We start from the raw sequence: 27530 nt of genomic DNA, 5'->3' as shown, positions 1-27530 counted from the left end.
GATTTCATTGCTTTTTGGCTGCCGCTGTGCATGTCAGGGCACTGCCAGATCCAGGACCCCACAGTCTTTCTGCCACCTATATGAACCCTGCTGGCAGGACCCAAACCAGACCCAGCTCTTCTTTCAATGTAACTTTCACCTGCACCCATCCTGTTTGTGCCTTTTTTCTCAGCACTATGTTCTGAAACATATCTTTGCACCTTTCTGTGGATATTAGCAATCTGAGTAGCTCATAGGTTGTTTCCAACAGGAGCTGTGAGATTACAGGGCATTTGCACTACCATAATTAAGAAGAACCTAGATCATTAAAAATAATATGCTTCACACAAGAGAGGAACAAGCCTGCCTCACAAGACCCCTTTCTGCTGAAAAAATTATTGCTTTAAATAATTAATGGTCCTCGCAAAGGAGGATGGTTTTGCGTGTTGCTGGGTGGAAGGTGAAATTCAGATGCTGGGCAGGGTAATCCTCTTTTTTCACGAGTCCATATTTCCTCACCATGCTGCTGCCGTGGGAGTGGTGGGGAGCAGGGCTGTGGCTGCACTCCGCACAGGGCCCTGTGCTGGGAGGGTGCCAGTGTGATGGGGTCACCCACCCCACCCCAGACCCTGTGGGTCCCTCCTGGGGTACAGACAGGGCAAGGGGCCAGCCCTCACCAGGGATGTCCTGACCTCCTATCTTTCACCCTGAGGCAGCACTTGTCTCTTCGGGTCTCAGTGGCTTGGAAGGCACCGGAGAGGAGCAGATACCTCGGCTGCCACAGTCCCTCCTGAAACAGCGTCTCCATTTCTCTCAGTAGCTGTTTGCACTGCTGTGCCTTTTACATTGCATGTCAGGAATTAATTTATTGCTGGGACAGCATTTGCATTGCTCGTGCGGTGTATAAATAGGCTATAAATAAGATGCTGATTTCCAATTACTGCATGGCACTGGGTTAAGCACTCACACCAGTGTGTCAGGGTGGTGCCCGTGCTCCCTTGGCCCATCCCTTGCCAGCACCAGCGTGTCCCTTTTTGGAGCAGTGGTACCTCCCAGGCACAACATTACAGGCAGTAGCTCTGCCACCATGGCACCAGCCAGTCCTGCTGCTAAAAAACAGCTCAGCAGTAAATAACCAGGTAGTTGTAGGGCAGTGCCAGACCCATGCTAGCTACTGGGGGATTTTTTTAGCTGTTTGGACCTCCCGTAGCCATCACATGGTAAACCCAAATCCTCTTGCCCTACTCAGCCTGCCTGCCATTTTTGCAGCTTAATTTACATTTAGCAGATTATTTACTCTTGATTTGTAACCTCTTTAGTGAGGGGGGCCAAATGGAAACATATACTGGGTTTGTTCCTATAATCATGGTTGCTCAAAAACTCATATAGGGAAAAAAAGTAAAAAAAAAAAAGAAAATAGTGCATTTCTAACAAAAAACATCTCAGCAGGGCAAGAGAGCTGGACTAGGGCGGGTGGAGGTGGGACCTGAGCTCCTTAGGGCAGCTCCCACACAGGTTATGAAAATGAGGCTTGCTAGGAAAATGGGGACAAGACCTGTCTTACAGCTGTACTGCTTTAGGGAGCTAAGAGGCAGACATTACTGCAGGGTGACTCACCAAAGCCAGAAGCATTTTGTGGAATTTGCCGTGAAATAACAGGACTTGACGTTGCTGCCACAATGCTGGGACCGAGATGCCCTCATGCTATTTGAATGCTGCCATGAGCTGGGTGCTGAAGGAGAGGCATATGTCACGGGTCCCCTCACCATCCCTGGCCACACCATGCCCCTGGCTAGGCTGGCACATGTCCCTCCTGGTACAGGGACCACCTCCCTGCCAGTGCTGTCCCGTTGGTAGAGGTTGATATGTCACCTGCAACAGAGACAAAACCAGCAACAATGCAGTAATCAGGCACCCATACACAAGAACGAGCTGTTTTGCCATAAATTAGCGTTTTTCCCGGTTTTGGATGCTGATGCAGTTTGTATCTTACAGCCAGAATATTAAATAGCAAAACTGCTTCCACCTCAGCCAGGTGAAGGTAAGGGGGACAGGCTGCAGGCTGTGCTGGCCTCCCCTTTCACTGCCCCTCTGCACTGCCAGCCCCCAGGAAAATGCTGCCCACTGGACACTCCTATAGCCTCCAGTACCCCAAAACATCATCACACAGTGTGAGCTGGGTTTAAATAACAGGCCCAAATGACCCGGTTTTGTTGTAAAAGAGGCTAAATCAAAGCCATGACTGCTGCAGCAAAAAGCTGGTGGGTCTGCTGGAGGTGAACTGGGCTAGGGCTTGGGAGCAGCCTGCTGCGTTAGTTGCTGCAATGAAACCTTTGCAGCAGCAGGTTCCCTGCTGTGGAGCATCATTGGCAAAATACCTTCTAATTGCCAGGCTTGCAGGGGTAGGCGCCATCCAGAGATACGTTTCAGCTCTCAGTGGAGGCACTGGCACGTGTCACTGGCATCTAATGGCACTTGTATTAGTGAAGTAGCCCTTCATGCATGTAATACATTTGCTGTTATCGCCATAGCCCGAATACTAACAACCCCTGGGACCAGGTGACAGGTGAACTGTGGGCTCAAGAGTTAACAGTGAATTTAAGCAATAGAAGGTGGAAGGGAAAAGGTGGGAGAAGCTGCCCATGATGGGGCACTTCAGGAGGGGGAATTTGCAGGGAGGTGTCACAGGGATGGTGGTGGTGGATCATCTTGCTGACAGCCCTGTGTGTCCTTTCAGACGAGCGCTGTGCTGTGTGCAGGCGGCTGCGCCCTGCTGGCCCTCAGCTCACTGCTGGCCATCATCGCTGTCCTGCTGCCCGGCGGAGCCTGTGAGAGGCGAGTCTGCACCCTGGCTGGCTACATGCAGACAGCAGCAGGCAAGTGATGGGGAGTTTGCTTTTTGGGGTGGAAAGATGGGGTTTCCCCAGAGTGCTGCCCAGCCATTCACAGCATCCTGGATCTCAGCAGCAAGAGGAGCTTGCAAACCCTAACACTGGGAGAGAAGCAAGTGGCCCTTTGCTTTAACAATTGCCTCCTGCATCCATCTGTATAAATTCTATTGAAAATCACCTCCACTCAAACACACAGGTCTGTGGCAGAGAGCCTGGCCTGCAGGTCCTGCTCAGACTCTTGTGTAGGGCAGGGGGCTGTGGTGAGTGGTGGAGACCAGGCTGCCTGCTGGCAGGGTGCTGCTGCACTGCTTTGAGTCTAGTAGCTGCCTCCTGTGAAGTTTGCAGTCCCATTTGGGCCATCTATGCAGTTAAACCCCTGGAAGGACTTCCTTGTCTGAACTCTACACCCAAGACAGGCTGTTGCCCAGCCTGTCCTGCATCTCTCCCTGGCCTCCCCAGGCAGCCCTCTCGATGCTGCATTCACTTATATTTCCATTGCAATTGCTTATACTTCTGCCTTGGAGAAGTGCTAATGCAGAGGAGAGAAGGCTGGCATCTGGGGAAGGTCCATCCTCATGCTGCCCTCCCTGTGGAGGGACAAACCCCACCCGAGACTGGTCTCCACTGCAGGAAGCTGCGTCTTTGGGAGCTAAGTGTTGGACCAAACTACCCCAACTGGACACGAGCCATGACAGGAGATTAAACCACCCATTCATGTCTGTGCCCAAGAATAAACTCCTTTCCTTAGAGAAATCCTTAGGGCCAGCCAGGCTTCGTTATCTGCCTGGCAGCATTCAAGCGGCTTTTGGGGGAAATCCTGTTACATGCTGTGCTCGCCAGGGCTCATCCCGTGGGAGCTGATTTAGGAACAGATGGAGGGGCCTGGCCCATTAGCCACAGCTGCTCCAGCTCAGCCAGGCTGTGGGTCCACAGAGGCAGATGCTCGTGCCTGTGCCCTGTCACTAGTGACTGGTGCTTCACTTGGAGGCCACAATTCAGAGAGTCCCCTCACCCCTTTAAGTTGGCTGGTGGCTGGAGCCAGCGGCTCCCCTGGGTGCAGGACAGAGGATGGAGGAGTCCCATGCCAGCAGGTCTCAGCCCTCGCCCAGGGATGGCATGGGTCACGGGGAGGTGGCTTAGGGTGGCCTTGCAGGTGATCTCCAATGCAGGGGATAACTGGGATGGAAAGGGGTAACCCCACGTTACCTTTGCCCAGAGGGGTGGCACACCCTTGCTGCGTCTGGCCCTGCAATGAGAGACAAGCAGGTACAAAGCAAGGGATTCGGAAGAGTCCCTGGAAAGGAAACCAACTGTGGCAGATAAATACAAATGAGGCACTCCGAGGGGTTTTGGTAATATTGAACAGGCTGTAAATAAACTGTAGACTCTAAGCGTTATTGACAAATGAAAATTTACTGGATACATTCGAGCAAGCTAATGGGTTGCTTTAAACCCTGGTGGTGCCTTGCTAAGCATTTTGTATTGCGCTTTTTAATTTTAGTTCACTGTGGATTAATTCCCATTCAGAGGCAGGCAGCCCTGAGTCAACAGAATTAAATCGTTTAATGTATTTGGATTCAGAAATGCTGTCCCCCCATAATTTCTCTCGCTGTTCCCCCTCTCCCCTCCCCAGGAGGAAGCTCTTCATTAGAAGTCAGCTGCAGCTAGGTGGCCATGAGAAAAACACCTCCCCAAAAATCACATTATCTCACAGAGAAAAGCAGGGTTTTTAAGGTAGATTAATTTATATGGGAGAGAATGAAAGCAGAGCAAGCCCATGAGGTTTGGTAGAGCAACTTTCTGATGGGGGGAGCAGGCAGCTCTGCCAGAGGAACCCCTATATAAAACCATGAGATGCCAGCAGAGCAGTGGGAGGGAGGAGAGGGGCTATGTTTCTCCCAAACCCCAGGTTTCCCTGAAGCACAACAGGTTTCACAGGCACCTTCCCTCTGCCTGTCCTGACATTTTTCCCCCTGCAGTCTCAGTTTTCCTCCCATTTTCCTATCCCACAAAAACAACTCAAGGTATTTTGCAGAGCACCAAATGTGTGAGTAAATAAACTTAATGCATTAAAACATTGAATCAGGCAATTTCCTAATAAAGAGCCAGGTGTATTAAGCCAGGAGCACAAAACATGCCATGAAGTGCATGAGCAGAGGCACTGGCAGAGCCAGCATCAGCCCCCATGGGCTCTGCACTGTATCAGACAGATGCCCCGAGCCACACTCACCTAAATCCAGATGCAGATGCCAAGCTGAACCAAACAAGAATCAACTCTGAGAGCAGCCCCACAGCAAGGGGCAGTCAGGCTCAAGCTATGTCTTTAACACTTTCCCACTATTTTTTTAGAGATCCAAGTTGTGCCTTTTCTAGCCTTCCAGGAAGGAAGATAGAAACCTCACGCAGATAAAGCAGAGCATTAACTGCAGATGCAGACATGCTATCAGGGTTCAGAGCTGGGCTAATTGCCACCATACGTTGAACACATGATTCCTGATAGCCTGGCATCCACCCCTTAGAAAAAAACCCCCAACATATCCACATAAATGACAACAGGATGATCCCTAATGAAAAAGTAAATGAGCATCAGAGCAACAGGGAGAGGGGGAAGGATAAAAGACAGAACATTTGCTCAGCCCTCACACCCTACGAGCAGAGTCAAAGCTGCCCCTAAGAGATTAGAGGCTCGCTCCCTAAGCATGGTGCTAGCTTGCTAAATTTAAATTTCTGCTCTGATACCTCCTCCCAGACCTGCACAGCAGCACCTCCAAAGAGGCTGGAGTAACGAAGCTGGCCCCATTTATGGGTGGGTCAGTGGGGCAGCCTCAGCCCCCGGCTGCAGCCCACTGCTGCTGATGGAGAGAGGCCCTGGGGCTAACCCCAGGGACAGGGAGTGCAAATGGGTGCACAGCTGAAATCCTGCCAACAGTCAGTTTTCAGCAAAAGCCTCTTTGTTGGTATTTTAAAAATAGGAGTTAATTCCAGGGAGAAATGTCTGGTGCTGTAAGAGAAGGGCAGGGGATGTTCTCCAGGGCTGGCTGTGCCTATACAACCTCTCTGGTGGCTTCCAGGTGCTGTGCCAGGGGCCTGTGGTTTATAGCTGGACATTACTGAACGAGGGTAGAATCAGATGAGATATTAGGAAGAAATTCTTTACTGTGAGGGTGGTGAGGCACTGGCACAGGTTGCCCAGATAAGTTGTGGATGCCTCATCCCTGGCAGCGTTCAAGGCCAAGTTGGAGACAGGGCTTTGAGCAGCCTGGTCTAGTGGCAGGTGTCCCTGCCTGTGGCAGGGGGGCTGGAACTAGGTGATCTTTAAGGTCCCTTCCAACCCAAACCATTCTATGATTCCATGATTTCAGTTTATCTCTGCAAAGCTCTCAGTTTTTGCATGACCGCCAGTGGCGAAGCTGCTGGAAGGAGCATGGGGCCATCAGTGTCTCAGGCACCAGCTTCACCCGTGGGCACCCGTTGGTGATGCCGTGAGGAGCCCCAAGGCTCCGCTCTGAGCTGTCACAGCCCTCATGGTCCCCAGCAGCATCACTGCATTAGAGGAGTGTCCTGAAGGCCGGGGGTGCCAAAAGCCAAAGCAGCCTCTGCTAGGTTTCCAGCATGGACCATGTCTGCTCCCTGGCCCAAGGAGCATCTGCGCTCCCATGGGAATGGCCTTTCCAGAAGAGTGAGGCTCGCTACTGGTGGAAGCTGAGATTGAAGTTGAAGCTGAGTAAACTCCATCAAACAGCAAATCCAGGCAGCTTTCTGCTTTTGGGGCTTGTGGGACTAAAGGAAGGATTATGGGTCTGCTGTTGGATTAAGCTGCTGGCAACCATGCTCTGGCACCAAAGCGGATTGCATCTGCTGTTAGGAAAAGCAACAAGTCTTTGTAGACAGGCAGCAGGGACTAGCAGCCTCCCTCCACAGCTCTTTTTGCTACCATAAAAGCCTCAATAAAAACCAGGATTGTGTTGCTTGTTGGAAGCTTTTCACCATGTGCTTTTCCTTTGTTGGTGATTGGTGGCTGATCCATTGGTGGTTGGATCCATTGGTAACTGGATGCACCCCCAGCCACCCCACAGCTGCGGATCCTCTGCCTGGTCTCTGAGACATGTCTGCGAAGCAGCCTGACAGGAGAAGGATGCAGAGCTTTGCACCTCATTGAGGGCACAGGCACAGTCAAGCATGAGGGAAGCCTTCGGGGAGAGTTTTGCTTTCACCCCACACTGCTCTCTGTCTAATCCTACCACCATCAACTCACTCCTCAAGACAAAGCCAGTGCTGAGGGCACATGATCCTGACCTGCCTGTGCCTTTCCAAGGTTTCTTTGGTTTCTTTTTGGTTTCAAAGAGCAATTTCCCAGCATCGCTACGGCAGAATCAGAACAGTCATGAGACTCCAGCAAGACAGGCAGAAACATCCAGTTAGACAATTCCCTTACTCAGCTGCACTTTAATCCCAAGTTTCGTGGTAGTCCCCAGAGCTTCTTCCTGCAAAATTTGATTGCATTCTGCAACCAAGATCCCTCCTGCTGACAGAAGCATGGTGGCATTACAGACATGGCCTCAGCTTTTGCTTAGTTAAGCAGCAAAGCAAAATGCAGGAGACCTTGTGCTTTTTGAAGTAGCCTGTGATTACTTAAGACACTGATCATCAGGTAAGAACACATGAAGAAGGAGAATTGTTCATTTTCAGATCAGTATGAATCTTTTAAATGCATCGCATTCCAAGGACTGAAAAGCAACCCAGATTAAAATGGACTGTGCCATTCCCAAGAGAGTGCTGTGGGACAGGTGGGAGGTTTGCTCCAGTCTTGGGATGCAGGCACGTGCTGGAGGCAGCACGGACATGGCAGGTCCCTGGCCAGGAGGCCTGTGTCACAGTGTTACTGAGGAAGGCAGTGTGTGGTCACTGCCCCCGTTGTGCCTTCCGTCCCACCTTGCATCTCATCCCACCTTTGGGATTGATGGTGCCCTGTTTTTCCCAGCCTGTGCAGGTTCTGAATGGCAAACAGTGCTGTCATCCACATCCATATTGATTCCTCAGACTAATATTGATTAGCCTGGTGACATATAGGTAATGTGTAATTAGTAACTTAGATAAAAATAGCACCAAGAGGGTGTACAGCAAAGCTGCCTGGGTACTCCAACCTTTGTTAGCATCTCCATGGTGGCAGAAAATAGAGGGGTTGTAGCTGCCTAGTAATTGCTGACCTGCTATTAAAAACACTGTGAAAGTCTTTCTTTCCCTGCTGCCTTCACTACCCTGCAAGGCAGTTTTGGAGTGCTGCCTGACGGGGTCTCTGATGGCCAGGCACCAGCAGAGCTGTTGCCATGAATCAGGAAAAAGCTGCTCCTCTTGCCTCTGTGTTTTGCTCTGTAGCTTGAGTGCTGCATTTTTAGGGCCAAAAGATGGTGTGAGCTGACAGAGCTTCACATAATGTCACTGCGTATGGCCAGCCTGCACCCACAGCAGTTGCCTGCAAGGTCTTGGATCAATCCTGTCCTGCCCCTTGCCAAGAAATCAAGACTGAAATAATGGCCTGGGGAAGGCACTCTGCAAAATATTGCCTTCCAATGCACTTTAGTGGACTTGTGGCACCAGCAGCTGTTGGGGATGCTGGAGAGCGATGCCTTGAGGATGTTGCAGGGGGCACCAGACAGTGGGGATGTGCCCACTGCTCCCAGGATGCAGGCAGTGTCACAGCATGTCTCTGAGGAGACATAAATGGGCCAGACCTCTGCCCAAGGCAGGGGACAGTTTGGGGTTGGGTGGCCAATGCTACAACCAACACTAAACACATTCAGGAATGGCTGAGGAGATAAAGGTCACAGCTAGTCCCAGACTGTGCAGCTTTTCCCACCCCCTCCCACACAGCCCGGGCTGGGGCTGACCCACAGCCAGTTTCCTGATGGGCGTTTTCATGGCCGCAATGGCCCAGGAGCCCCATCCTGTTGACGCCGAGAGTTGTTTGTCAGAAGACAGCCCTGGGATTTGGAAGAGGAACTTGGCAGTGGAGGCAGGCAGGGAGCAGCGCCCTGTTGTCCAGGCACTGATTTGATTTAAAATCACCCAAAGCTTCCCCCATCCCTATTTTAAAAATAGTATCTTGGCTTTTATCGCAGAGCCCATGTGGTCCCTCTTCTTGTGGCAGCAGTGTCTTGAAAAACAGTTAGTCATCATGCAATCATATTGCTGGATGTGTTCAATCACCAGAGCAGCATTTAAAAAAATGTTGCCATTAAGCTATTTCCAGCCATCCAAGAAAGGTCTCCTAAAACTGCAAGATTTGGCTAAGCGAGAGGAGAGGCACCAGAAATAAAGCAAAGTCCAGCCTTGATGTAAGGTGCTCAGCCATGAAAGTAAAAAACAGCATCATAAAACCTAATCCAGAGATGGGTCCAGCTCCTGAGTCTCAAGGGCAACTCTTCTGTCTTCCTCTTGTTTTTCTCTGGAAAGAGCAATGCTCCCATCACAGCTGACAGTAATTGCATGATCCTTGTCACCGCTCAGGTCCTCATTGCCATCTTCACTCTCTCCCCTCCACATTTCACATCTTGTCCTTGCAATAGAGACAGCAACCAACCACGTCAGAAACCCTGTTTCCTTCCTCAGTGCCAGGCTTTTCCCCCCTGCTTTCTTTAATTACATTAGCAAAGTTGAAAAACTGCCTTTGGCACACTATTATTCAGTCAGTGAACTCTCACTAATTCCTGACAGAACTAATAAATATCTGATGGTAGGATCCCACTGCTGGGGCACTGGAGAGGGGACATGATTGCAGCCCAGACTGAGAGGTGCTTTGCTCCAGCACCAATATTGCTTACGCCTGATTTACATGTGCTCTCATTTTTTTCACTCACACTAATGCACATCTTCCTTTGCTGCATTTTTTGCCAATTTTCTCCAGGATTCAGCTCACTAGAAGTGGTCACCATCCTGGGCCTTGGGCCCAGTGTGTCCTGGAGCAGGGTCTGCTCTGAACCCTGCAGAGATGCTGGACACCAGTGCCAAAGCCAAAATGATGTTTTTCCACCAGACTCTGCATGTTTGAGGATTTGATGAACTGTTAAATTTGATGAATTGTTAAAAGCCACAATTGACTTTTTTTCCATCTACCTTCCAACTGAGAGGTGTCACCTGGGAGGATGTTGCAGGGGAGCAAAATGAACTTGCCAGATTTGCAGATCGACAGGCATGAAAGTAGAACCACATTGACACTCAACTTCAGCCTTTCACTGCAGGAAATTTTTACTTCTGCTAAAACAGTAATTTTTCTGTGCTCACTTTGGTGCATACATTCGAGTGACAGATCATCTTGGTTCAAAAGCCATTTCGTGATTTTACTTTCAAAAGCTAAAATCTTCAACAGAGAGCCAGACCATTAAACTCAGCAGTAAAAGGGAGAGGGGCTGGCAGCTTTCCTAGCGACCAGGCTCTCTGCCACAGGTTACATGTAGATTAGCCTTCCCCAGGGTTTAAGCTCATTTCATACAAGGTGCAGAGCTGCTGACGGAGAAGGGGCCAGATCCTGGCTGCACTGTACAGCAGCTGAGCCCTGCTTCACCCTCAGCAAGAGAAGCCAGGGATTCATTTCCATCTGTACGGTTTTCTTTCTTCTGTTCAGTTCCCAAACTATTCTTTGATTTTCTCCTGGTATGGTATTGCCGTTTGGCACAAACCTGCTGACTCGGTGCCTTTGCCCTCCCTTCAGGCTGGGGATATGGCAGTGGCAGCATGCCTGGGCTAATGCCAGAAGCAGCATATTTCTCAGTAGCCTCATTTAGAGAATAAACCAGCCATGTCCTTTCATTGGTTTCTTGGACAGGGGCAATACATTTCCAGTGGCATCAGTGACAGAAGCAATATCCTTTCATTGCTATCATTGGAAAAGAGCAGTTTTATACTGCAAGAATGAACTAGTTCACTTGTACAGAACGTATTTTCTATTCCCTTAAACCTGGGGAAATCCTTGTCATATTAATATGTGGCTGAATTGCTTCTTTTTCCACTGCTCTCCTAGGTATTTGAGTTTAGACCCATTACTGCACTTGGATGCAGTAACAGTCCATAAAAAGTATATTTTGTAAATAATAACAGTGCTTTGTAATAAATGGGAACAACAAATAACAAGTGCAACTGGGGCTCCAAAGCTGCTGCCCTGAGGAAATACAAGCCAGCCCCAAGGACCCTAGCACTGTGCCAGAGCCATGTGTTTCAGATGGGAAAACCCACACTTCAGTTTTAGATGGAATTTGCTTCCCTTTGCCTGTGACTCTCCATTCAGTTTATAGGCAGCTGTTCCTTCTTCTACGACACATTTAACTCTCGTTCTAACATTTTCAAGGTACCAGTGTGGAGCTCAGGGGTGTTATCGGAGGGCTCTTCAAGCCATACCTTACCAAGCAGGCTGCTTCACGTCAGTTTTTGGGGCAGGATGACTTTGATTATGTTTCACCTTTTGTGGCGCTTAACCATGCTTGTTGGTTGTTGCAGGAGAGAACCACTGAATGCGAGGGCCCTTCTTCCCTTGCATGTTCAGGTTGCTGGTAGCCCAGCCAGGACGTCATAAACTGGATGCTGCAAAGCCTCAGAGCATCTATCATTTAACAGCTGTCATTAGCGGCTGCCCAGCCTGCTCGTTGCATGCCTACAGCCAGTCCTGCTTTAAGAGAAGGCATGCACAGAGATAGGATTTCCCTGAGAAAAGAGCTATGAAGCTCTGACAAAATGGGTCTTTCCAACACCTCCAGCACCAGCTGACTGGCAGGGTCCCGGCTACCTGGGTCAAATCCTTTGGTGGCAATGCGAGTTGTTTCAGTCCTGCTTTGCTTGCTCTAGATGAGCATTTGGCTCCAGTATCCTGAATAACTGGCAGGCAGTGCTGGGTGAGCTGGGGAGCCAGCCCTGAGACCAGACATGTAAGTAGTGGCTCTGGGCCAGATCCTGCTTCCTTTTTGCACAGTCTGATAATGCTGGTAATCTAGCGGAGGCCTCCATCCTTGTGGGGGCACGTAGCACAGCTCCCAAGTGAGTGCTGGTTCAGAAATGTTTTGCTTTGCCTTCCTGTCTGAATCTATGCTGAGTCATATTTCTTTGCTGGTAAGGAACAGATCTGCTAGGAGGAGAAATTTACCCTGCACTGAGTGTAAACACAGATGGAAACATGGTGAAGCCCTTTTCAAAGTCAAGGGAATAAATCTGTTTAAAAGACTGAACATCTGGGGCAGTGAAAGAGCAGGTGGAGAACTAACCCAGGAAAGGACAGTGGTGCTAAGGGATGGCTGTCTGGGGAGAGGGTGCAAACTCTAGGACAGTGGAAATGTGGGGAAATTACCCCAAAGAGCAACAGAAAGCTCCAGAAAGGTTACCCTTCTGGATCTTTTTTAGGGTCCTTTGTTTTTTTGAGTCTTGTGAGTTGCATCCCAGGCACTTTAGATGGAGCAAGTTGATAGGCTTTTCCCCTGAACTAATCTCATCTGACCTTTGTAAGGCAGCATGCAAAGGATGCAGCCCTGTGTCTCCTCCAGCTGCTGGGATAAGCAGGATTTTGTTCCCTGGTTAGGCAACAATCACTGTGGTGCAGAAGCTGCTCCGTGCATTGCCCTGGAAGGGCAGGCCTGGCATCTTCACACCACCGGGAATCAGCTTCATGCTGATGATTTGGTCAGCTCTTCTGGTCCATGCCAGCACATTTTCTATGCTTTGCAACAAGAGCACTCCTGGACAAAGGCCTTGGTCCTGCAGGGCTTTATTCACTTGCCTAACCAAAAAGCTAAAAACATGGATAATCCTTGGATGGCTGAGGAAATGTTAAATTGTGTTCCCCTTCCAGCTGTAATCTTGGCAGAAGCATGGCTCTGGCTGCTAAAGCCCATAAAATGAACAGCCCCTGTTGCTTCTGATAGGGGTATAAAAATATAATTATTTGAAGAGTGACTTACGATTCAGTGAAACAAAGATCTTCTCCTTTTTGATTGAATTACACAGCGGTATTCCTAGAAGACTGGAGACAGATGGTGAGCTCTGGCCAGGCATTTAACAGCCTGAGTTACTGCATGGAGGGGATGGAGCTGAGCAAGGCTGCAACATGTCGATCCTGCCTTTCGGCTTGCCTTGGGTCACCATCATGGTGTACTCCCTGAGAAAGGAGAGGCTGGAGGATGGTTTGCAGCAATGGATGGAGATGTGGAGCATGTCCAGTAGCAAAGGGCTTGTTTTGCAGCAGCAGCACATAGCTCAGGTGGCAGCAAAGAAAGGCAAAAACTTTTGTTTCTGCAAACCCAGTGCTGCTTTGGTTCCAGGTGGGCATACTGTGACAGCAATCCCGGTGTGTGTTTGTTCAGGACCCTGTGGATCTGGGAGGTGCCCTCCCATCATGCAGGAGAGCTCCCCATCCCTCTGGGCCCAGGATGAGGATGGACAAAGGCAGAGGGTCGCTTGGGCTGGGGTGGAAGAAATGCCATCGTATTTCTGCCTCACTGTTCCTCCTGCCCCCATATATCTTGAGGATGTCAATAAAGTCAAACAGACTATTAGCAGCATGTCGTGTTATCAGCTGTGGTTGTGTGTGCTGTGCATTAGGCAGCTATGCAGCCTGCATTTTATGAAGTGAGCTGCTCATACCACTGCTGGGGTTGCAGCAATTATCACATCCCCTCACAGCTGGGTGACACTACGGCTTTTATGAGCTACCCGAAATCAAAGGCCTTTTCTTTTTAAAGATAAATTAACAATTCTCTCCCTTTCTTTTTTTTTTTTTAATGGCATAACAGCCAGCTGATTACTAGGTGAGACACAAATCTTGTTGCTGAGTTGTGCCTACTGCCATTGTCTTTTTGATTATTTTTATTGAATAAGCAAATGTTCTTCTGGAGCTCTGAAGTCCTTACGAGGGAGACTCATTTTCTGCTACTGTGATCTCTTTGTCGTGGGTGGGTGATGTATGAAAAGGAATTGCAAATAGCTGTTTACAGCAAGCAAAGTCACGGAACAGCCTACTTTAATTTCTGCTATCTGTCGGAGACTGTTGTCGGTGATGGTCAAAATTAATTAAGCAGGAAGGAAGAGAGCAGGGAGGCAGTATGCATCCAGTTCTGACATTGAAATATTAATGGTGAGCTAATCAAGAAAGAGTATCTATGAATATCTAATCAGCTTACAGTTTGCATTTTTACTGATGCAGGGAACTTCTGGGCAACAGCCCTTTACAGGAGGTGTCAGGAGCGGAGGTGGGCTGCCTGCTGCCTGATTGCTCTGTCTGGGAAAAAACAAAGAGCTCTTGCCTTTGTCAGGGGCTGAGGCACATTCGCCTTTTGCACCTCACAGCCCTGCTGCCACTGAATGCTGCTGTGTCCTTCCCGCTGTCACTTACAGCAGCCAGATCAGAGGGTCCAGCCCATGGCATCCCCAGTGCTGCGTCTTCTTCTTCCGTAATGCTAAAGGGCACTTGGAGGGCTCAGCTCCTCCAGGGCTGAGCTGCAGCATCTGCCCACATCTAGGCCTTGGGCAAAAGCTCAAAACAGTGTAGCCTTGAATGCACGACTTCACCTTCTTGCTCCATGCCCTGTGCAGGGCACCCCACAGGAGGCAGCAGGCTGTGTTCCTGTCTCTCCTGCCAGTGCGTGGCTAACACTTCCAAGTCGAGTTTCCAAGCTGGTTTGGGGAAAGAGAAGGTGATGGTTGTGCTGCAGGTACAGGGTGCACTGCAGACCCCTCATGCCCAGTGCGTGCTCCAGGCACAATGGCCGCAGCAGGGGCTTAGCCGCTTTCGCAGACCCACCACACAAACAGGGGAAATAGGAGGAAACAATCCCATGGCAAAGCTGGGCTGGTGCTAATCAAAGTCACAAAAGTAAATGTCACCTTTGGGTGCCAGAAGGAGTCAAGCGGCATTTCTCTCTTCAACGTCAGCATACTGAAGGCTGTGGCTTTGGAGATTTGTATTGCTGTGTTTCTGCAAACAGCTTCCTCCTCTAACCTCTTGGAAATTGGATTTTGCGGGGCTGAGCAGTTTGTGTGCAGCAGATACCAGTGGGACTGATAAGCAGAAACCTGTTTACACACTCACTCATATCTAATGCTACAGTTGGGCAGGGGACTGCCTGGATTTATTTTTTTTTTTTAAGCACTATCAAAAGTAATCCTTGTGGCTGAATGCCTTGTTGCTGCTTAACAGGGAGAAATCTTAACTAGGCAGTTTTAATGGGTAACAAATGTGAAAATAACTTGATATGAAGTAAAAGGATAAAGGTAATAATTAAATCTTAAATGATAATTAGGAAGAATCAAGTGGCAATCAATAGGGAATAGCGTACTTACAGTCTCCTGTGCAAGGTGGTACTTCACATATTGGCAGGTTAGTAGGAACTGGACACAACCCCAAATGCAGAAAGGAGAGAGTCCTGGCATGTTGCTCTGACAGCAACAGGGACCTTCTGGGAAAAGGAAAACGGAAAGCAGATGGTGTCAGTTAAGAATAGAAGGGAAGTGCCAGGCATGTCCAGGGAGGTGGTGGAGCCCACTGGCTGCATCCGTCCCCCATGGTCTGTGGGAGTGAGAAACCCCCTTGCTGTGGGCGCATGGGCACTGTGATGCCCTGCTCCAGTTCCTGGGGGCTGACAGTGATGTTTTGTCATCATGTGACGTTTTTAAATCTTTGGCTTGATTGAGTGAGAAGTGGGCATTTCTGCAGGAGCACTCTCAAGCATGCTTCTCTCTGTTACTCCAGTATAACCCAAATCTGTCAGCCTTTAGGGCTTGCTGTGAAGGTCATCTGTGAGCAAGGCTAATTATTTCAAGCAAAGCAGCAGGCTAGTGCCACTAACCTGCTCCCAGGAACTAAGCTCTGCCCTGTGCTTTGGCTGTGTAGCTGCATGTGAGCCACAGGGAATTACAGATGCACAGGGGTGTATGTTAAGCCCATAGATATAAACGGATCCCACTGGCATGTACCTTGAGCATGGAGAGGGAAGCACATATTTTTCGTAGCTGATTCATTCAGTTGTCATGAAAATGCTGTTCAAGCCAAAAGGTAGTATCTCTTCTTTCTGCCATTTAATTTTCTTTAATCTGCTCTTGACATTTATTGAAAGAAGTGATTTATGCACATCAAAGCCAAAGATTTCAAAACATCACATGAAAAAAGAATCCAGGTCAGTCCAAAGGAGAATATGGTAGCAAACATGAGATGAAAGACTCTAGTTTCTACAAGGAAGGTCTGTGCAAAACAAAAGGTCACTCTGATCTGTGCACCTCTGACTGTAGCTGCAAGTGGTGGGCTTTGTATGTTCTGACACCTCCAGAAATTCAGGCAAGGCAGTCTTTAATATGAACAGGTTTAAAATGAAATGATGCTGTGATAACATGACTTTCAGAAGCCTTTTCATGTGGGCTAAGAGTTTCCCATGGCTCTGCCCAATGTTGGCCCAGCTTGCTTTGCCTGGGGCAGTGCTCCCAGGACTGCAGGCAGAGCTGAGCCATCCTTTGCGTTCACTCTCCATAAATAAGTGTTGCTGCTTCTCACGTGATTAAATGAGCCAAAGCACTTGACAAACTGAATGAGCTTCTGGAAGCGCATCCAGTGGAGGGGCCTATCCTGGAAGATGCCTCCGGATGCATTAAGCAATCTGAATGCCCAAATTGAAGAAAGAGAAATGTTAAAGATCCTCAAAAAAATTCTGTATTTAGTTCATTTTACATGGGTAGAGGTAACAAGCTGACACAAGTTAATTTATAGCTCAGTTGTATGCTGATTGCAAAGTACACATTTCCAGCCAGCAATCATTAGTACATCACTCTCCCATTGGTTCTCTTGGCATCTAAAAGAAATTTCTCCCTTCCTGACATTTTAAAAAAATTCTAATACATTATACACTCTATGATTTTATCGCATTTTTAATATTTAAAGAAGGCTAGAATCTATAACCTCAACCTTTAACAAATGTACAGTAACGTGATAACAAATTTGCCTCGAACAGCTGCTATCTTGGTACCAACTGGCATGAAGAGGAGGGAAGTAATTGGCTTGTTTTCAGATAATTACCATAATTGTAGTGACACCATTTGGATCACATCTAACTGCGTTCCTGCTGCAAGTTGAGTAATTTAATAATTGGCAGAATTGAGACTGACAGTAAAGGTAAAGTCAGCGTATGGTGGGGAGATCATCAGGCACTTCCCTGCATTGCTGGTACAGGTTCTGCTGCTCTTGCTGTGAAGTTTAGCAAAATCTTTAGATTTTGCTGCTTTTCTTAAGCCCTGCAACTGGTTCACATCTTTGCCTTTTTTCTGATGCTTGACCTGATGAGACCACGTTCTGCACCTTTTGAACCTGTTGATTTAAGATAAATCACTTTGGTTCAGTCCTACCCAAATTGCTACTTTCTTTGTGCACTGAGTATTTTTAGCTGTCCTAGTTCTGCTGGGGGCTTGTCAGAGCTCTGCACTGAAAGTGGATTAAACTGCAGTCAGGTGCTTACAGGCAGCAGCCAAATGCCTTTCCCAGAGGTTGAACCCAGATCCTCTGGAGCAGGGCTCATTCCCCTGGCCGAGCCCTGCCAGGCTGCAGGGGCAGCAGGCAGCAGAGTGTGTTGGGCTCGGCATGATGCACTGGTGGGAACTTGTCCCTTTTGTGTCTTCTTGTGCTTGCTGCTTGGGACCAGCGTGAAGGGGATTCAGCATCTCCTGTGTCTCCAGTCCTGACAGCTGCCCAGCCAGAGTCCCAGCAGCAGGGGGGCTGCAAGGTAAGGCTAGGAGGTGGCTTAGGCTACCAGGGAAAGACAAGGTTTTATCAGATCAACTGGGCATTTTTGCCAGGGAGCTGCAGAATGGAGCAGAGCACTGAGCTGGTGCCTTGCAGGGTTGGTATGAATACTGAGAGCTTTCCTGCAGTGCCTGTCCATGGCCTTGCCCAACCTCCATTTCTGCTTTGCAGTGCAGAGGTGAAGACACTTGACAGCAATAATGACAGTGCCCAGGGAGAGGGCTCCGCTGGAGCTTTTCCAGATGAGACACTCTTAGGGTGCATTTGCTTATTTTGCTTCATGCCTTTGCTGCTCCCTGTGGCTCTTCTGATTTCCCTGAGCTGAACCCAGAGCCTCTGTTAGACAACACAGAGGTCAAGGAGGCTGCGCCAGACCTGCAAGGTGAGCAGAATTATTGCCCACTGGGGCAAAGCAGAGTCCTTCCCACCCATACCATTTACTGGCAGAGCTGTGCTCTGCCACGATTCAAGCTGAACCGGGCCCTCCACTCCACATGTATTTTTGGCAGGTCCCAGTGGGTGACTGCTGATGCACTAGCTGTAGGCCTGCAATGCAGCCCACGTCGGGGGTTGCCCAGCTCATTACACGCTGGGGGGGACTTCGGCACACAGCAGGCAAAGTGCTCTTCTCTGTAATAAACCTGTCTGCCAAGACGAGGTTGACGGCTTCATCCCAGCCTCTCATACCTGGGCACACACACAACACTGGGTGCAGGAGGGAAGGGAAGGCAGATGACTAAAAAGCAAATCCCCAGGCTCTGGGGGGTGGTCTCTGGTGCAGTGGTGGGAAGGAGTGGAAGAGTGCTGCACCAGGTCTGCAATGCTGGGGCTACATGCTTGGCAGTGGCTGGCTGATCCCCACACATCCCATGTCCCTGCCCCTCACACAGAAACTGCAGGGTAACTGTTTCCTCACAGCATTCCCTCCCTCTCTGTGATTTATTGCTGCCAGGAGGCTGTGCATGTGGAGGTGGCATAAATCTCACCCAAAAGAGAAAGAAGAAGGAAATTTGCATTTGCTCCCTCACTGGCATATTGAATGTAGCTTTCCAGTTCACTGCTGAAACCCTGAGCAGGTTCCAGGCAGAAGGCTGAGGCGCTTCCCTCAGTATAAAACAGGGCCAGCACTGGGGGCTTCCATCCCTGCTGGAAGAGGCTCCCACAGCCAGCAAGGAGCAGCTCCCCCACTCAGCCCAATTATCCCTAGATTAATTTCAATCCACTCCTATTTATATTCCGTGGTATCAGCCTACATAATTCTGTAGTGTTTGCAGGCTTCAAGCATTTACTGTGCTCCCATCTACTGCCAACAACCACAAACCCTTTCAATAGCTTTTTCTCATTCAGACCTTCCAATCCTCCTAGTAATTTCTGCCATGTCTCACCCACCTCCCTCCAAGCTGCTTACCCTCCTCCTCCTGTGCAATGCTTCCAAAGCACTCCCTGGGCTGACAGTCAGTGTGCTGGAGTTAAAATCCTGCAAACTGCTGCTGGAGACTACAGAAAGCAATTAGGGAGACTGTAGTCAGACCGTGGTCATGCTGGGGCAATGGGTCTGGATGCCCTGTCACAAGCAGCCAGCCTGGACTAAGAGGCTTTCAAATGACGGAGAAAGCCTGGCAATTGCCTCTGAGATTGCATTAAACTGGAAGTCCATCAGTGTTTTCATATGTCAACAGTAAACCAGATACAAGGCAAACCAAGAAATGCAAGAGAGCAAGGAGAAAGCAAGGTGGATACAACACATTAATCAGAGACAAAAGTTGGAGGCAGTCTGCAAACCTCTGCTTCTGCATGGGCTGACAGCTGTAAATAGCATATTGAAGCAATCAAAGAAGTAAAGAATTAATTACAGTTCTGAGATCCAATCCCACTTCCAGCCACAAGCAGCATTTATTAAGATCTCACTGAGGCGGGAAAGATTGAACAGGGGACTCAGGGGACTACAAAGGGGAAAAAGAATTAATCAGTTTGTCTCAGGAGACTGCAGAAGTCAGATTAAATAAAAACAATAAAAACTGGAAGTGAAATGAAGGGGGGAACAAGGTGGTTGGAAGCCTGGACCCGTTTGAAGGAGAAACTCTGGAGTCACAGCTAGGAGCAGTCCCAGGGGCTCTGGTCCCCCACTACAGAAGCTGGGGAGGTTTCAGAAGAAACGCTCAAAATTTGTCGTGACTCCTTTAATAGGTTTAGAAATGTCACGTTTAGGCTTCTTGCTTCCTTTGCCTGGCAGAAGGAGGCCAAACAAGGCTTCCCCAGCTCTCCCACCTCAGATTCTTGCTCCAGTGCATAAGAAAAGTGCTGGGATCCCCCGTGCCCCAGTGTCACTGGGACCCGAGAGCCATTCCCCAGCCTGCCAAAATTCCCTGGTAGCTGAGGAGGGGCAGGAAGGGAAGCTGAACCCAGTTGAATGAATAGATGTCCAAATCCCACATGTCCCAAAACCAGCACCCTAAAAGGAAATTTTTTGTCCCTGCCTGTTGTCAGCCCAGTGTTTTCAATCACAATAACATTCAATTATTTCCCTTCTAAAGTGTAATACATTTTCTTCCCTCTTTTGTGTCATTGCTTTTCTGCTTGTCCCTCTGGGAAAGGTCACTGGGCTTCCACATTCCTGCTGTGTAATGAGCTGTGACAAACGCTGCCGATGGCGACCAGCACTGGGGTCAAAGAGTTTTAGTGGGCGCTGAACACCATGGGAAGGGAGCCTGTCCCCAGCTTGTGAATGGGTGTCCCATTGCCAAGCTCCTTCCCCTCCATACAGCTCAGTGGCAGAAAATTCACAGAAGCCAGATTAGAGATTTTTGTCTTAATTTTCTCCCCTCAAAAATCCCAAGCCTGATACATAGCCATAAATAAAAACTTCTTATGTAACCAAAATAAACAGTGAATGGGGGAACACGCTTTCTCCTGCTTAGTAAGTTTTCATCTTCAGGAAACAGGAAAGCATTCCTATTTTTCTGGCATATCCAGAAATAGGCTTTTTTGGGAAAGCTCTTATGGAAATGCAAAGTGCATGTTGCAGAAGAATGTTTCTTCAAACCCCAGGACCACTGATTCAGAAAAGAGACACCAAAGCTGTCCTTGTTATTGGCTGCAACAGAAACACTTTCTAATAAATTCAGGAACTTTCTAAATAGCAGCTTTATCATGTCACTCTCTTTTACATAAGTACGGATCTGTCTATTTTTTTAGCAAGCTGCCAGGTTGCTGGAAATCACTGATTATAGTACAGCACAGAAAACAGCAAAGCAGGGTGCAAGGAAAAGAGGCTATATTAACAGCTGTGTTGGGTAATAACCCTTAGGATATCAGAAAACTTCACAAGACAATGTTTTTCTCCCCGTGTTATGCCAAAGAACAGTCAAAAAAAAAAAAAAGGTATGTTCTGCTAATTCTATAGTGGTATTTCCTAGCAAAACTACTAAATACTGTTTGGTATGTTAGCTGGAGTTCAATATGCACAAATGATGGTAGAGAGGGATGCTCACTATATTATAGCTAATGGTTTTTGAAACCTGGTGTTTAAAAGCCGTATGTGCATGTAATGCACCTCTACCATCCTAACTCCCTGATGCCTAGCAGTGGTACAGCAGTGACTAAGCCTGCTCACTCTGACCTGAGCACTAGCATCTGGCTGCGTGGTGTCAGCCCCTTCCCCTCAGGGTAGAACTGACCTTGGATTTAAGGTGAACAAACCACACCTGTAGACGAGACTTGGGAAAAAAAAAAAAAAAGAAAAAAAAAAAAAAAGAAAGTAGTATGTTTCCCGAATGCATTATTTTTCAAACAGAAACCAGCCAAAGAAACTGGCTGAAGTATATTAAAGAAAGCGGCGCAGAAATATATTATTGAAAAGGATATTCGCATGACAGTACAGATAAGAGAGGAAGTTATTTCTGCTTTCTTTACTACTAGATTGGAGGTAGAACCTGAAAGCTGGAGGTGGAAGAGCCTCCCTGAACCACCTCTGCCTCCCAGGGTCCCACAAGGCACCAGTTTCAACCTTTGGGGTGTGCAGACCAAATTGCACCCATGTGCTTTTTTTGCAGTCAGTGCTACCCAGTGATACCTCACATGGACACTGAGATGACCATTAAATAACCAAGAAAAGACAAAATCCTCCTGTCATTTTCCAGTCAGGCTTTTCAAGCGTGGTGGTGAAAGACTCGATGCATCTCACTTTAATGCCTCTAGGTTTATTGATGGATCCCAAAATTAGATCAGCAGACCCTGGCAGGCTCAGTAGGCTAGCTAGGCTTGTTACTCAAATGAAATGCTAATTGCTGCTTCTGCAGTCTAAAAAAGTGCCTTTGGTCCTGCAGCAGCTTCAGTTAAGCAGTGTTAATTGCCAAAGCTAATTATGTTGCTGTTGCTCCTAGATACTGGTTCAGGTTAGGTCTATAAACAATAAAAACAGTAGCCAAACCACTGTAGCTTAGCCGATGTGACCTGTGCAAGGCTGCAGCTCTGTACGGTGCCGGCTGAAGGCACCTCTGGCTCTCGATGCTTTCTGTGCACAACAAGGCACAGGCCAGGTAGGTGCTTTGCAGGGAATAAGGGCTCTATCCCAAGCTGATGCTGCCCACTCTGCACAGAGCAGGACCAGGGAGGTGACAATTTCTAGACAAGAGGCCTCGCAGCAAATCTTCCTGCTAAAATTTTTAGGATTTCAGTTTTGAGAGAAAATTCTGAAAAAGAACTTGCCTTTCCTCAGTTCCATAGGTGCAGGTCTTATTCGTGTCTTTAAACGGCTATCCTAAAAGGGCCTGAAATTTCTTCTGTGTTGCAATTGGTGGAAAGCAAGAAGCAAACAGAAGATTTGGGGTTCCCATTCCCCATGGAAAAAAATCCCTCCAAACGCCTTTGTGGTTGTACCTCCTGTGTCTGTTTCATCGATGAAATCCCCAGCTGAAAAGGTGCAGTACACCAATTAAACCACCAGAATTTTCTAACATCTTTCTGAAAAACAAGCTTACTGTTAGAATAAAATATTTGCTGGTTAGAACAGCCTCGTATAATTGCTCCAAAGGGGTTACGCTTTGCCAGGCCCCTTGGGAAACCACCACTTAGGGCCTGGCTATGCTGCCATGCAAAAAACAGTGTGAATCTTCACCAGGACACTGGTGGCTTGGAGCTGACAGCCAAACAGGAGCAGCCTGGGAGAGTCACGAGGAAGGAAATTTCTCTTGAGCTTGGCCATGGTGCCTTACCGCTCTCTTCCCTGGAGGAGCAAAACAAAGACAGCGATGCTATAGGTTATTATTCGGGAGAGGATTTTACAGAATCTTGCTTAAGGAACATGTAGTAAAATAGATTTTATCTCGGATCCAATTAACTGCTGAGTTACGGGACTCAAGTGAAATAAAGGGCAGTGAATCTCTGAGACTCTATTTACATGATTTATTAGAATACGGCTGTCTGCAGGAGCGGGCGGCAGACGTTATGTTTAATTTATGAGGACACAAGGGGGAAAGGGCTCAGTTACCAAGCTGTTGGGGGGTTCCTACCCCAGCAGTGCAAAAATTCTCCTACAACAAAGGCACTAACAGCCCTCCTCACACCAGTATTGCTGGCTGTTTGTGGGACTAAATGGCATGTCAGCCACAGCTTGCCAACTGGGCTTGGCAGAACTGCCGATGGAAAAGCACCATTCATTCCCTCTGACTGGTTTCAAGGTTTATGCAGAGGGAAGAGCCAAAGCTCAGACATCCAGAGGGAAAAAACAGATGAATTCCCAGCCTTGCAGCTAAACTACCAGCAAGGGGCAATGCACGTAGTGGGAGTTTTTGCAAGCATGAAGAAGGTGAAACACGAGTCCTCTCATCTCTGTTTCTAAAACTTCCCATTTTAAGCATCTTCCAGGCCAGAAAAGGATATTTGAGCTGACAAGCTTGGAAGAACTCCATCATTTGATGTTTGTGTGTTTGTAGAGGAAGCACAGAAGGATTTTCAGTGACAGATGAAATCTGCAGTCCTTCCAACACACCAGTTAAAGTGATTTTGCCTCTTGAAAGCCAAACTATAAGGTTTCTATCAAAGAGATGTTTGATACCAGGAACCTAAGTATTGTGAGAAAAATAAAGTGTCCACAGTTTTCTCACATTGCAATCAGTATTTGTATAAAATGGGTGCTTTCCCTGTCTTGCACAGCAGTGCACAGTAGTCAGACCAGCTGCTGGGTTTTTTTTTTTTTTCTTTTTTTTTCAGAAGTGGCTGATGTACAATGGTAGGAAAATACAACCACAAATAATGCGACTGTCTATAACTGGCTGTTCTCAAGAAAAGTGTATGGGGTTTTGGTTTTTGTTTGGGTTTTTTTGTTTAACACTTCAGTGCTGTTCTGAATAGCTGTTAAGAGAGGCTCTGATGCCTTGTTGTATCACTATCACAAAATTGGTTGCTCCAGAGGGAATGAGCCTAATTAGGTTATTATTTATTGCTAAAGCAGCCTTAGATTTGGCAGATCCTCTCCTCAGCAAGATTGTGTTCAGTTCCAGCATATGTTGTTTGGATCCATAATTTGAACTTAAAAGCTAAAAGTACTTTTTTCTAATGGGTAGATGTAAGCTTTCTTCCAAATCTCTACAGGAGGTAGAAAGCTCTCCCAGTGGGGTTGCCTTTTTCTGTGAAGTGTTTCTCTAATGGGTTCAGTACGAAGCAGTACTGACACATAGCAGAAGGATCAGAAATCAGCCTTACAGTTGCAATTTAAAGCTTCTGTACCCATCCACCTTCTCAACTTCTCTGTTTATCTTATGAGATATCAGTGAGCAAATTAAGAAAACCAGGGATCTCTCTTGCTTGTTTCCAAAAGCAGACTTAAATAACACTTTTTAATGTTCATAAATACAGTTAAAATGTAATTTGCAGAGCAAGAGCCATCCATTAGAAATCAAGTTGCTACATTCAGTTTTCTACTGCCAGATAGAGAGCCTGGGATCCTGACAGATTGCCTGTAAAGTGAACTTCAAATGGGACCAAGTTTTAACATAGTCATTTGTGCATCTTGCTACCTAAGGTGCAGCCACACAAGTATCTCCAAGCTTTGGTATTCCTGAGCGACCACTAATGCAGCTCTCAGAGGCGCCTGAAACACGATGCAATAAGACAACTGAGCTGTGTGGGGAGCTCTAGGCAATTGCTCCCTCTGTCAAAGATGATGTGATCTCTCCAGTTTAGGCAGCACAAAAGAAATTGCAGAAAACATGGTTTTAAATGAAGGGCAAGAAGAATGTTAGATAAATGCATCAGTAGTAACTCTCTGCAGTTAAACTGCTGTGATGCTTTTCCAACATTTCATCCAGTTACTAGGTTTAAGACAATAAACCTTGCAGTTCATAACATGCATGCTCATTTTAATAAGGGGTCTGTCTTCCTCAGTAGTGCTTTGGCATAGACCATACCTACAACTCCACTGTGCTGACATAGTGCACATTTATTTTTTGCTTTTGAGAAGACAGCAGCACACACTGCTACTCCTAGAACAGAGCAGAGATGGGTGTAGTCTGCTCTTGCAGGAGTGGTAATGCTTGAGTTTCACTAGAAATCAGAAGATAATTCAGCCCCTCAGGGACATAGGGTTGTACTGAGTTAAAACCAGGTCTCCCGAGCCACAGACAATGCTAAGCCAACGACCACTCTTTATTAGAAAGGGTTATTTTTCTCATTTGCCTCATTCCAACTCACAATGGCAAGGGAGACGATGCCTGCAAATTCAGCTAAAAGCTTTCAACCATTTTCCCATGAGCACCAGTGCAATGGCTGTTGCACACAGGTGCCAAAAAAAGCATTATTTGAAATATAGAAGATTTTCAGGGGAGAGGACATGAAGTGATTTACTTGAATTCCTTCCTCAGCTTTCTTCCTTTTGCCAGCCTTTTCAGTAGTTGAAGTAGGCTCTGTTGGAGCCACATGGGATGCTAGTCTCCAAGCATGAATCCCTGGGGTGCAGGTAGAAGCACTGTTGCTGCAGAGTGAAGGCTCAGCAAGGAGCTCCCCTTCCATCCTACCCAACCAGTGCTGCCAGCAGGGAAGCATTAGGGGCAAAATGGTTTCTCTGTCTCCTTTCAATAGCTTGAATTGGACACAGAGCCCATTTTATCATATTACTTTAGGAGGGAGTGAACAGTCAACTTGGATCAAGTTCTGGAGAAGTCACTGCAACACTTCAGGGTTTCTCTTTTATCAAGTTATTAAAAGTTTAGCAACCAAGTAGTGACTGAACAAACAGCCACTAGCACTGTTATTATTATTATTTACTGTCCTCAAGCATCCAGTACCGCACGGTGCACAGCAGAGGGGAGGAACAGGCAGGCACTTGCTCCCAGAAACCTACAGCTTGGATTTAGTCACAGCAAAATAAAAGAGATATTCTACACCTTCCCCCCACCCCCAACAAAATCACCATGAGCTCTTAGTTTGATGACAGTGTCATTACTGATAGTAATTAAAACTGTAATAAAAGCCACAGGCAGTGTCTTTGCTAGGCACTGGAGTGCCACACACAAGGCAACAGAGAACCTGGCTCTGCCTCTCCCAGCAGTTTAAGCTACCATGCATTTTATACTGCAGCAGGTCTGGCTAGCACATACATGGGGTAGCTACCACAGCTCAGATGACAAATAGTACCACAAGCTGGGATGGTCTGATGACTTACAATCACTTAAACAGTCACATATGAATTTGATAACCAGCAATTGCTTGCCTCGGCATCTCTTCTCCCCCCCAGGCACTCACAGCTTGTTCCTGAGGTGCTCTACACCCCACAGTAAGCCACCTTGCAAAGCCTGTGGCTCTTATACTCCATCAAGCCCCGCCCCCTCCATGCCAACAAACTCATCTTTAAAAAGTGTGTCAGCTGCGAGGATGCAGATGGTCGCATTTGCATCAAACAACTTTTAAATTATCATTCAAATTAAATTAAATTGAAAATGCAATGAGCTGTTCCTGTAGATTGAGGCGCACAAAGACAAGTTAATGAAGGTCACATTTGTAACCAGTGAAGAACATTTAAACTGTATCATGCCTGGCATAGTATGCCATTAGAATAACATGCCTTTCTAAATAAGGATAAATTAGGATAAAGGCCTTGTGCAGGATTACTCCCCACTCCTAGCAAGGCTGGGCTTCGGGACCTTTGTAGTTCAGACAGGGAGTTGTGCTGGGTCCAGCAGAGCACTAGCAAAACTCGTTGGCCATGCAGCGTGAGGCCTCGGGCATCAGCCTGGGCCATGCAGGTCCTGCCTGCTCTCCCTGCCTGAATGCAAAACCAGGCAAGTCTGTAAAGCTCTACATAACTCATCTGAGAGGCACTTCTTCAAACAAGGGAGCTGTAGTTTTGCAAACATGCAGTCTGCATGCCTGTGGTTGTAATTGACTCATTTACATGCACAAAACTGTGTACCTTTTGCCTTGCACTGTGTTTGCAGTCATCTTTGAAAAACTGCCCTATAATGGCTTTTGTGACATCTGTCATCTTCACAGCTCTGTGTTGTCACAACAATGTCATACAAATTAACTGTACCTATTTCCATGTGCTGAGATGAAAAATGTAACCAGTTTGGTTTGCAAATGGCAGAGTACAGGTTGCTCCTTGTGAGGCTTCCCACGGGCCAGCTGCTGCTCTGACACCAGGCAAGCCTCTGACAAAACACTGAGTGAGCGCGGGAGCTGGGCACTTGACCGAGTGACCTGAGTCCAGGCAACCACAGAGCAATAACCTGAACAAGCCAACATGAAGCAGAAATTTGTAGTTACTGTTATTTCTCTCTCCTATGCATGATAGTGCACCTTATCTACAGCTGCTGCAGGCTACATCACATGCTTCATCCTGAGAAATGAACTATCATTTAGTATAGGGAAATAGCAAAAATACATACCAAATGCTCCTTAGCAACAAA

The 27530-nt window shown here is 47.6% G+C and overlaps 1 protein-coding gene across 1 annotated transcript in view; it reads left to right on the top strand.

Moving 5' to 3' along the window:
• LHFPL7 (LHFPL tetraspan subfamily member 7) overlaps positions 1-27530 on the top strand; it is a 63974-nt gene that overhangs the window by 9037 nt on the left and 27407 nt on the right. The window contains exon 2 of the mRNA XM_055794294.1: positions 2717-2855. Coding sequence (XP_055650269.1) covers positions 2717-2855 — 139 coding nt within the window. The remainder of the gene's footprint in view (positions 1-2716; positions 2856-27530) is intronic.

This window comes from Falco peregrinus, chromosome 2, assembly GCF_023634155.1.
Source record: "Falco peregrinus isolate bFalPer1 chromosome 2, bFalPer1.pri, whole genome shotgun sequence".
In the NCBI taxonomy this organism is placed as follows: Eukaryota; Metazoa; Chordata; class Aves; order Falconiformes; family Falconidae; genus Falco; species Falco peregrinus.
This window is presented reverse-complemented; position numbering and strand designations above follow the sequence as displayed.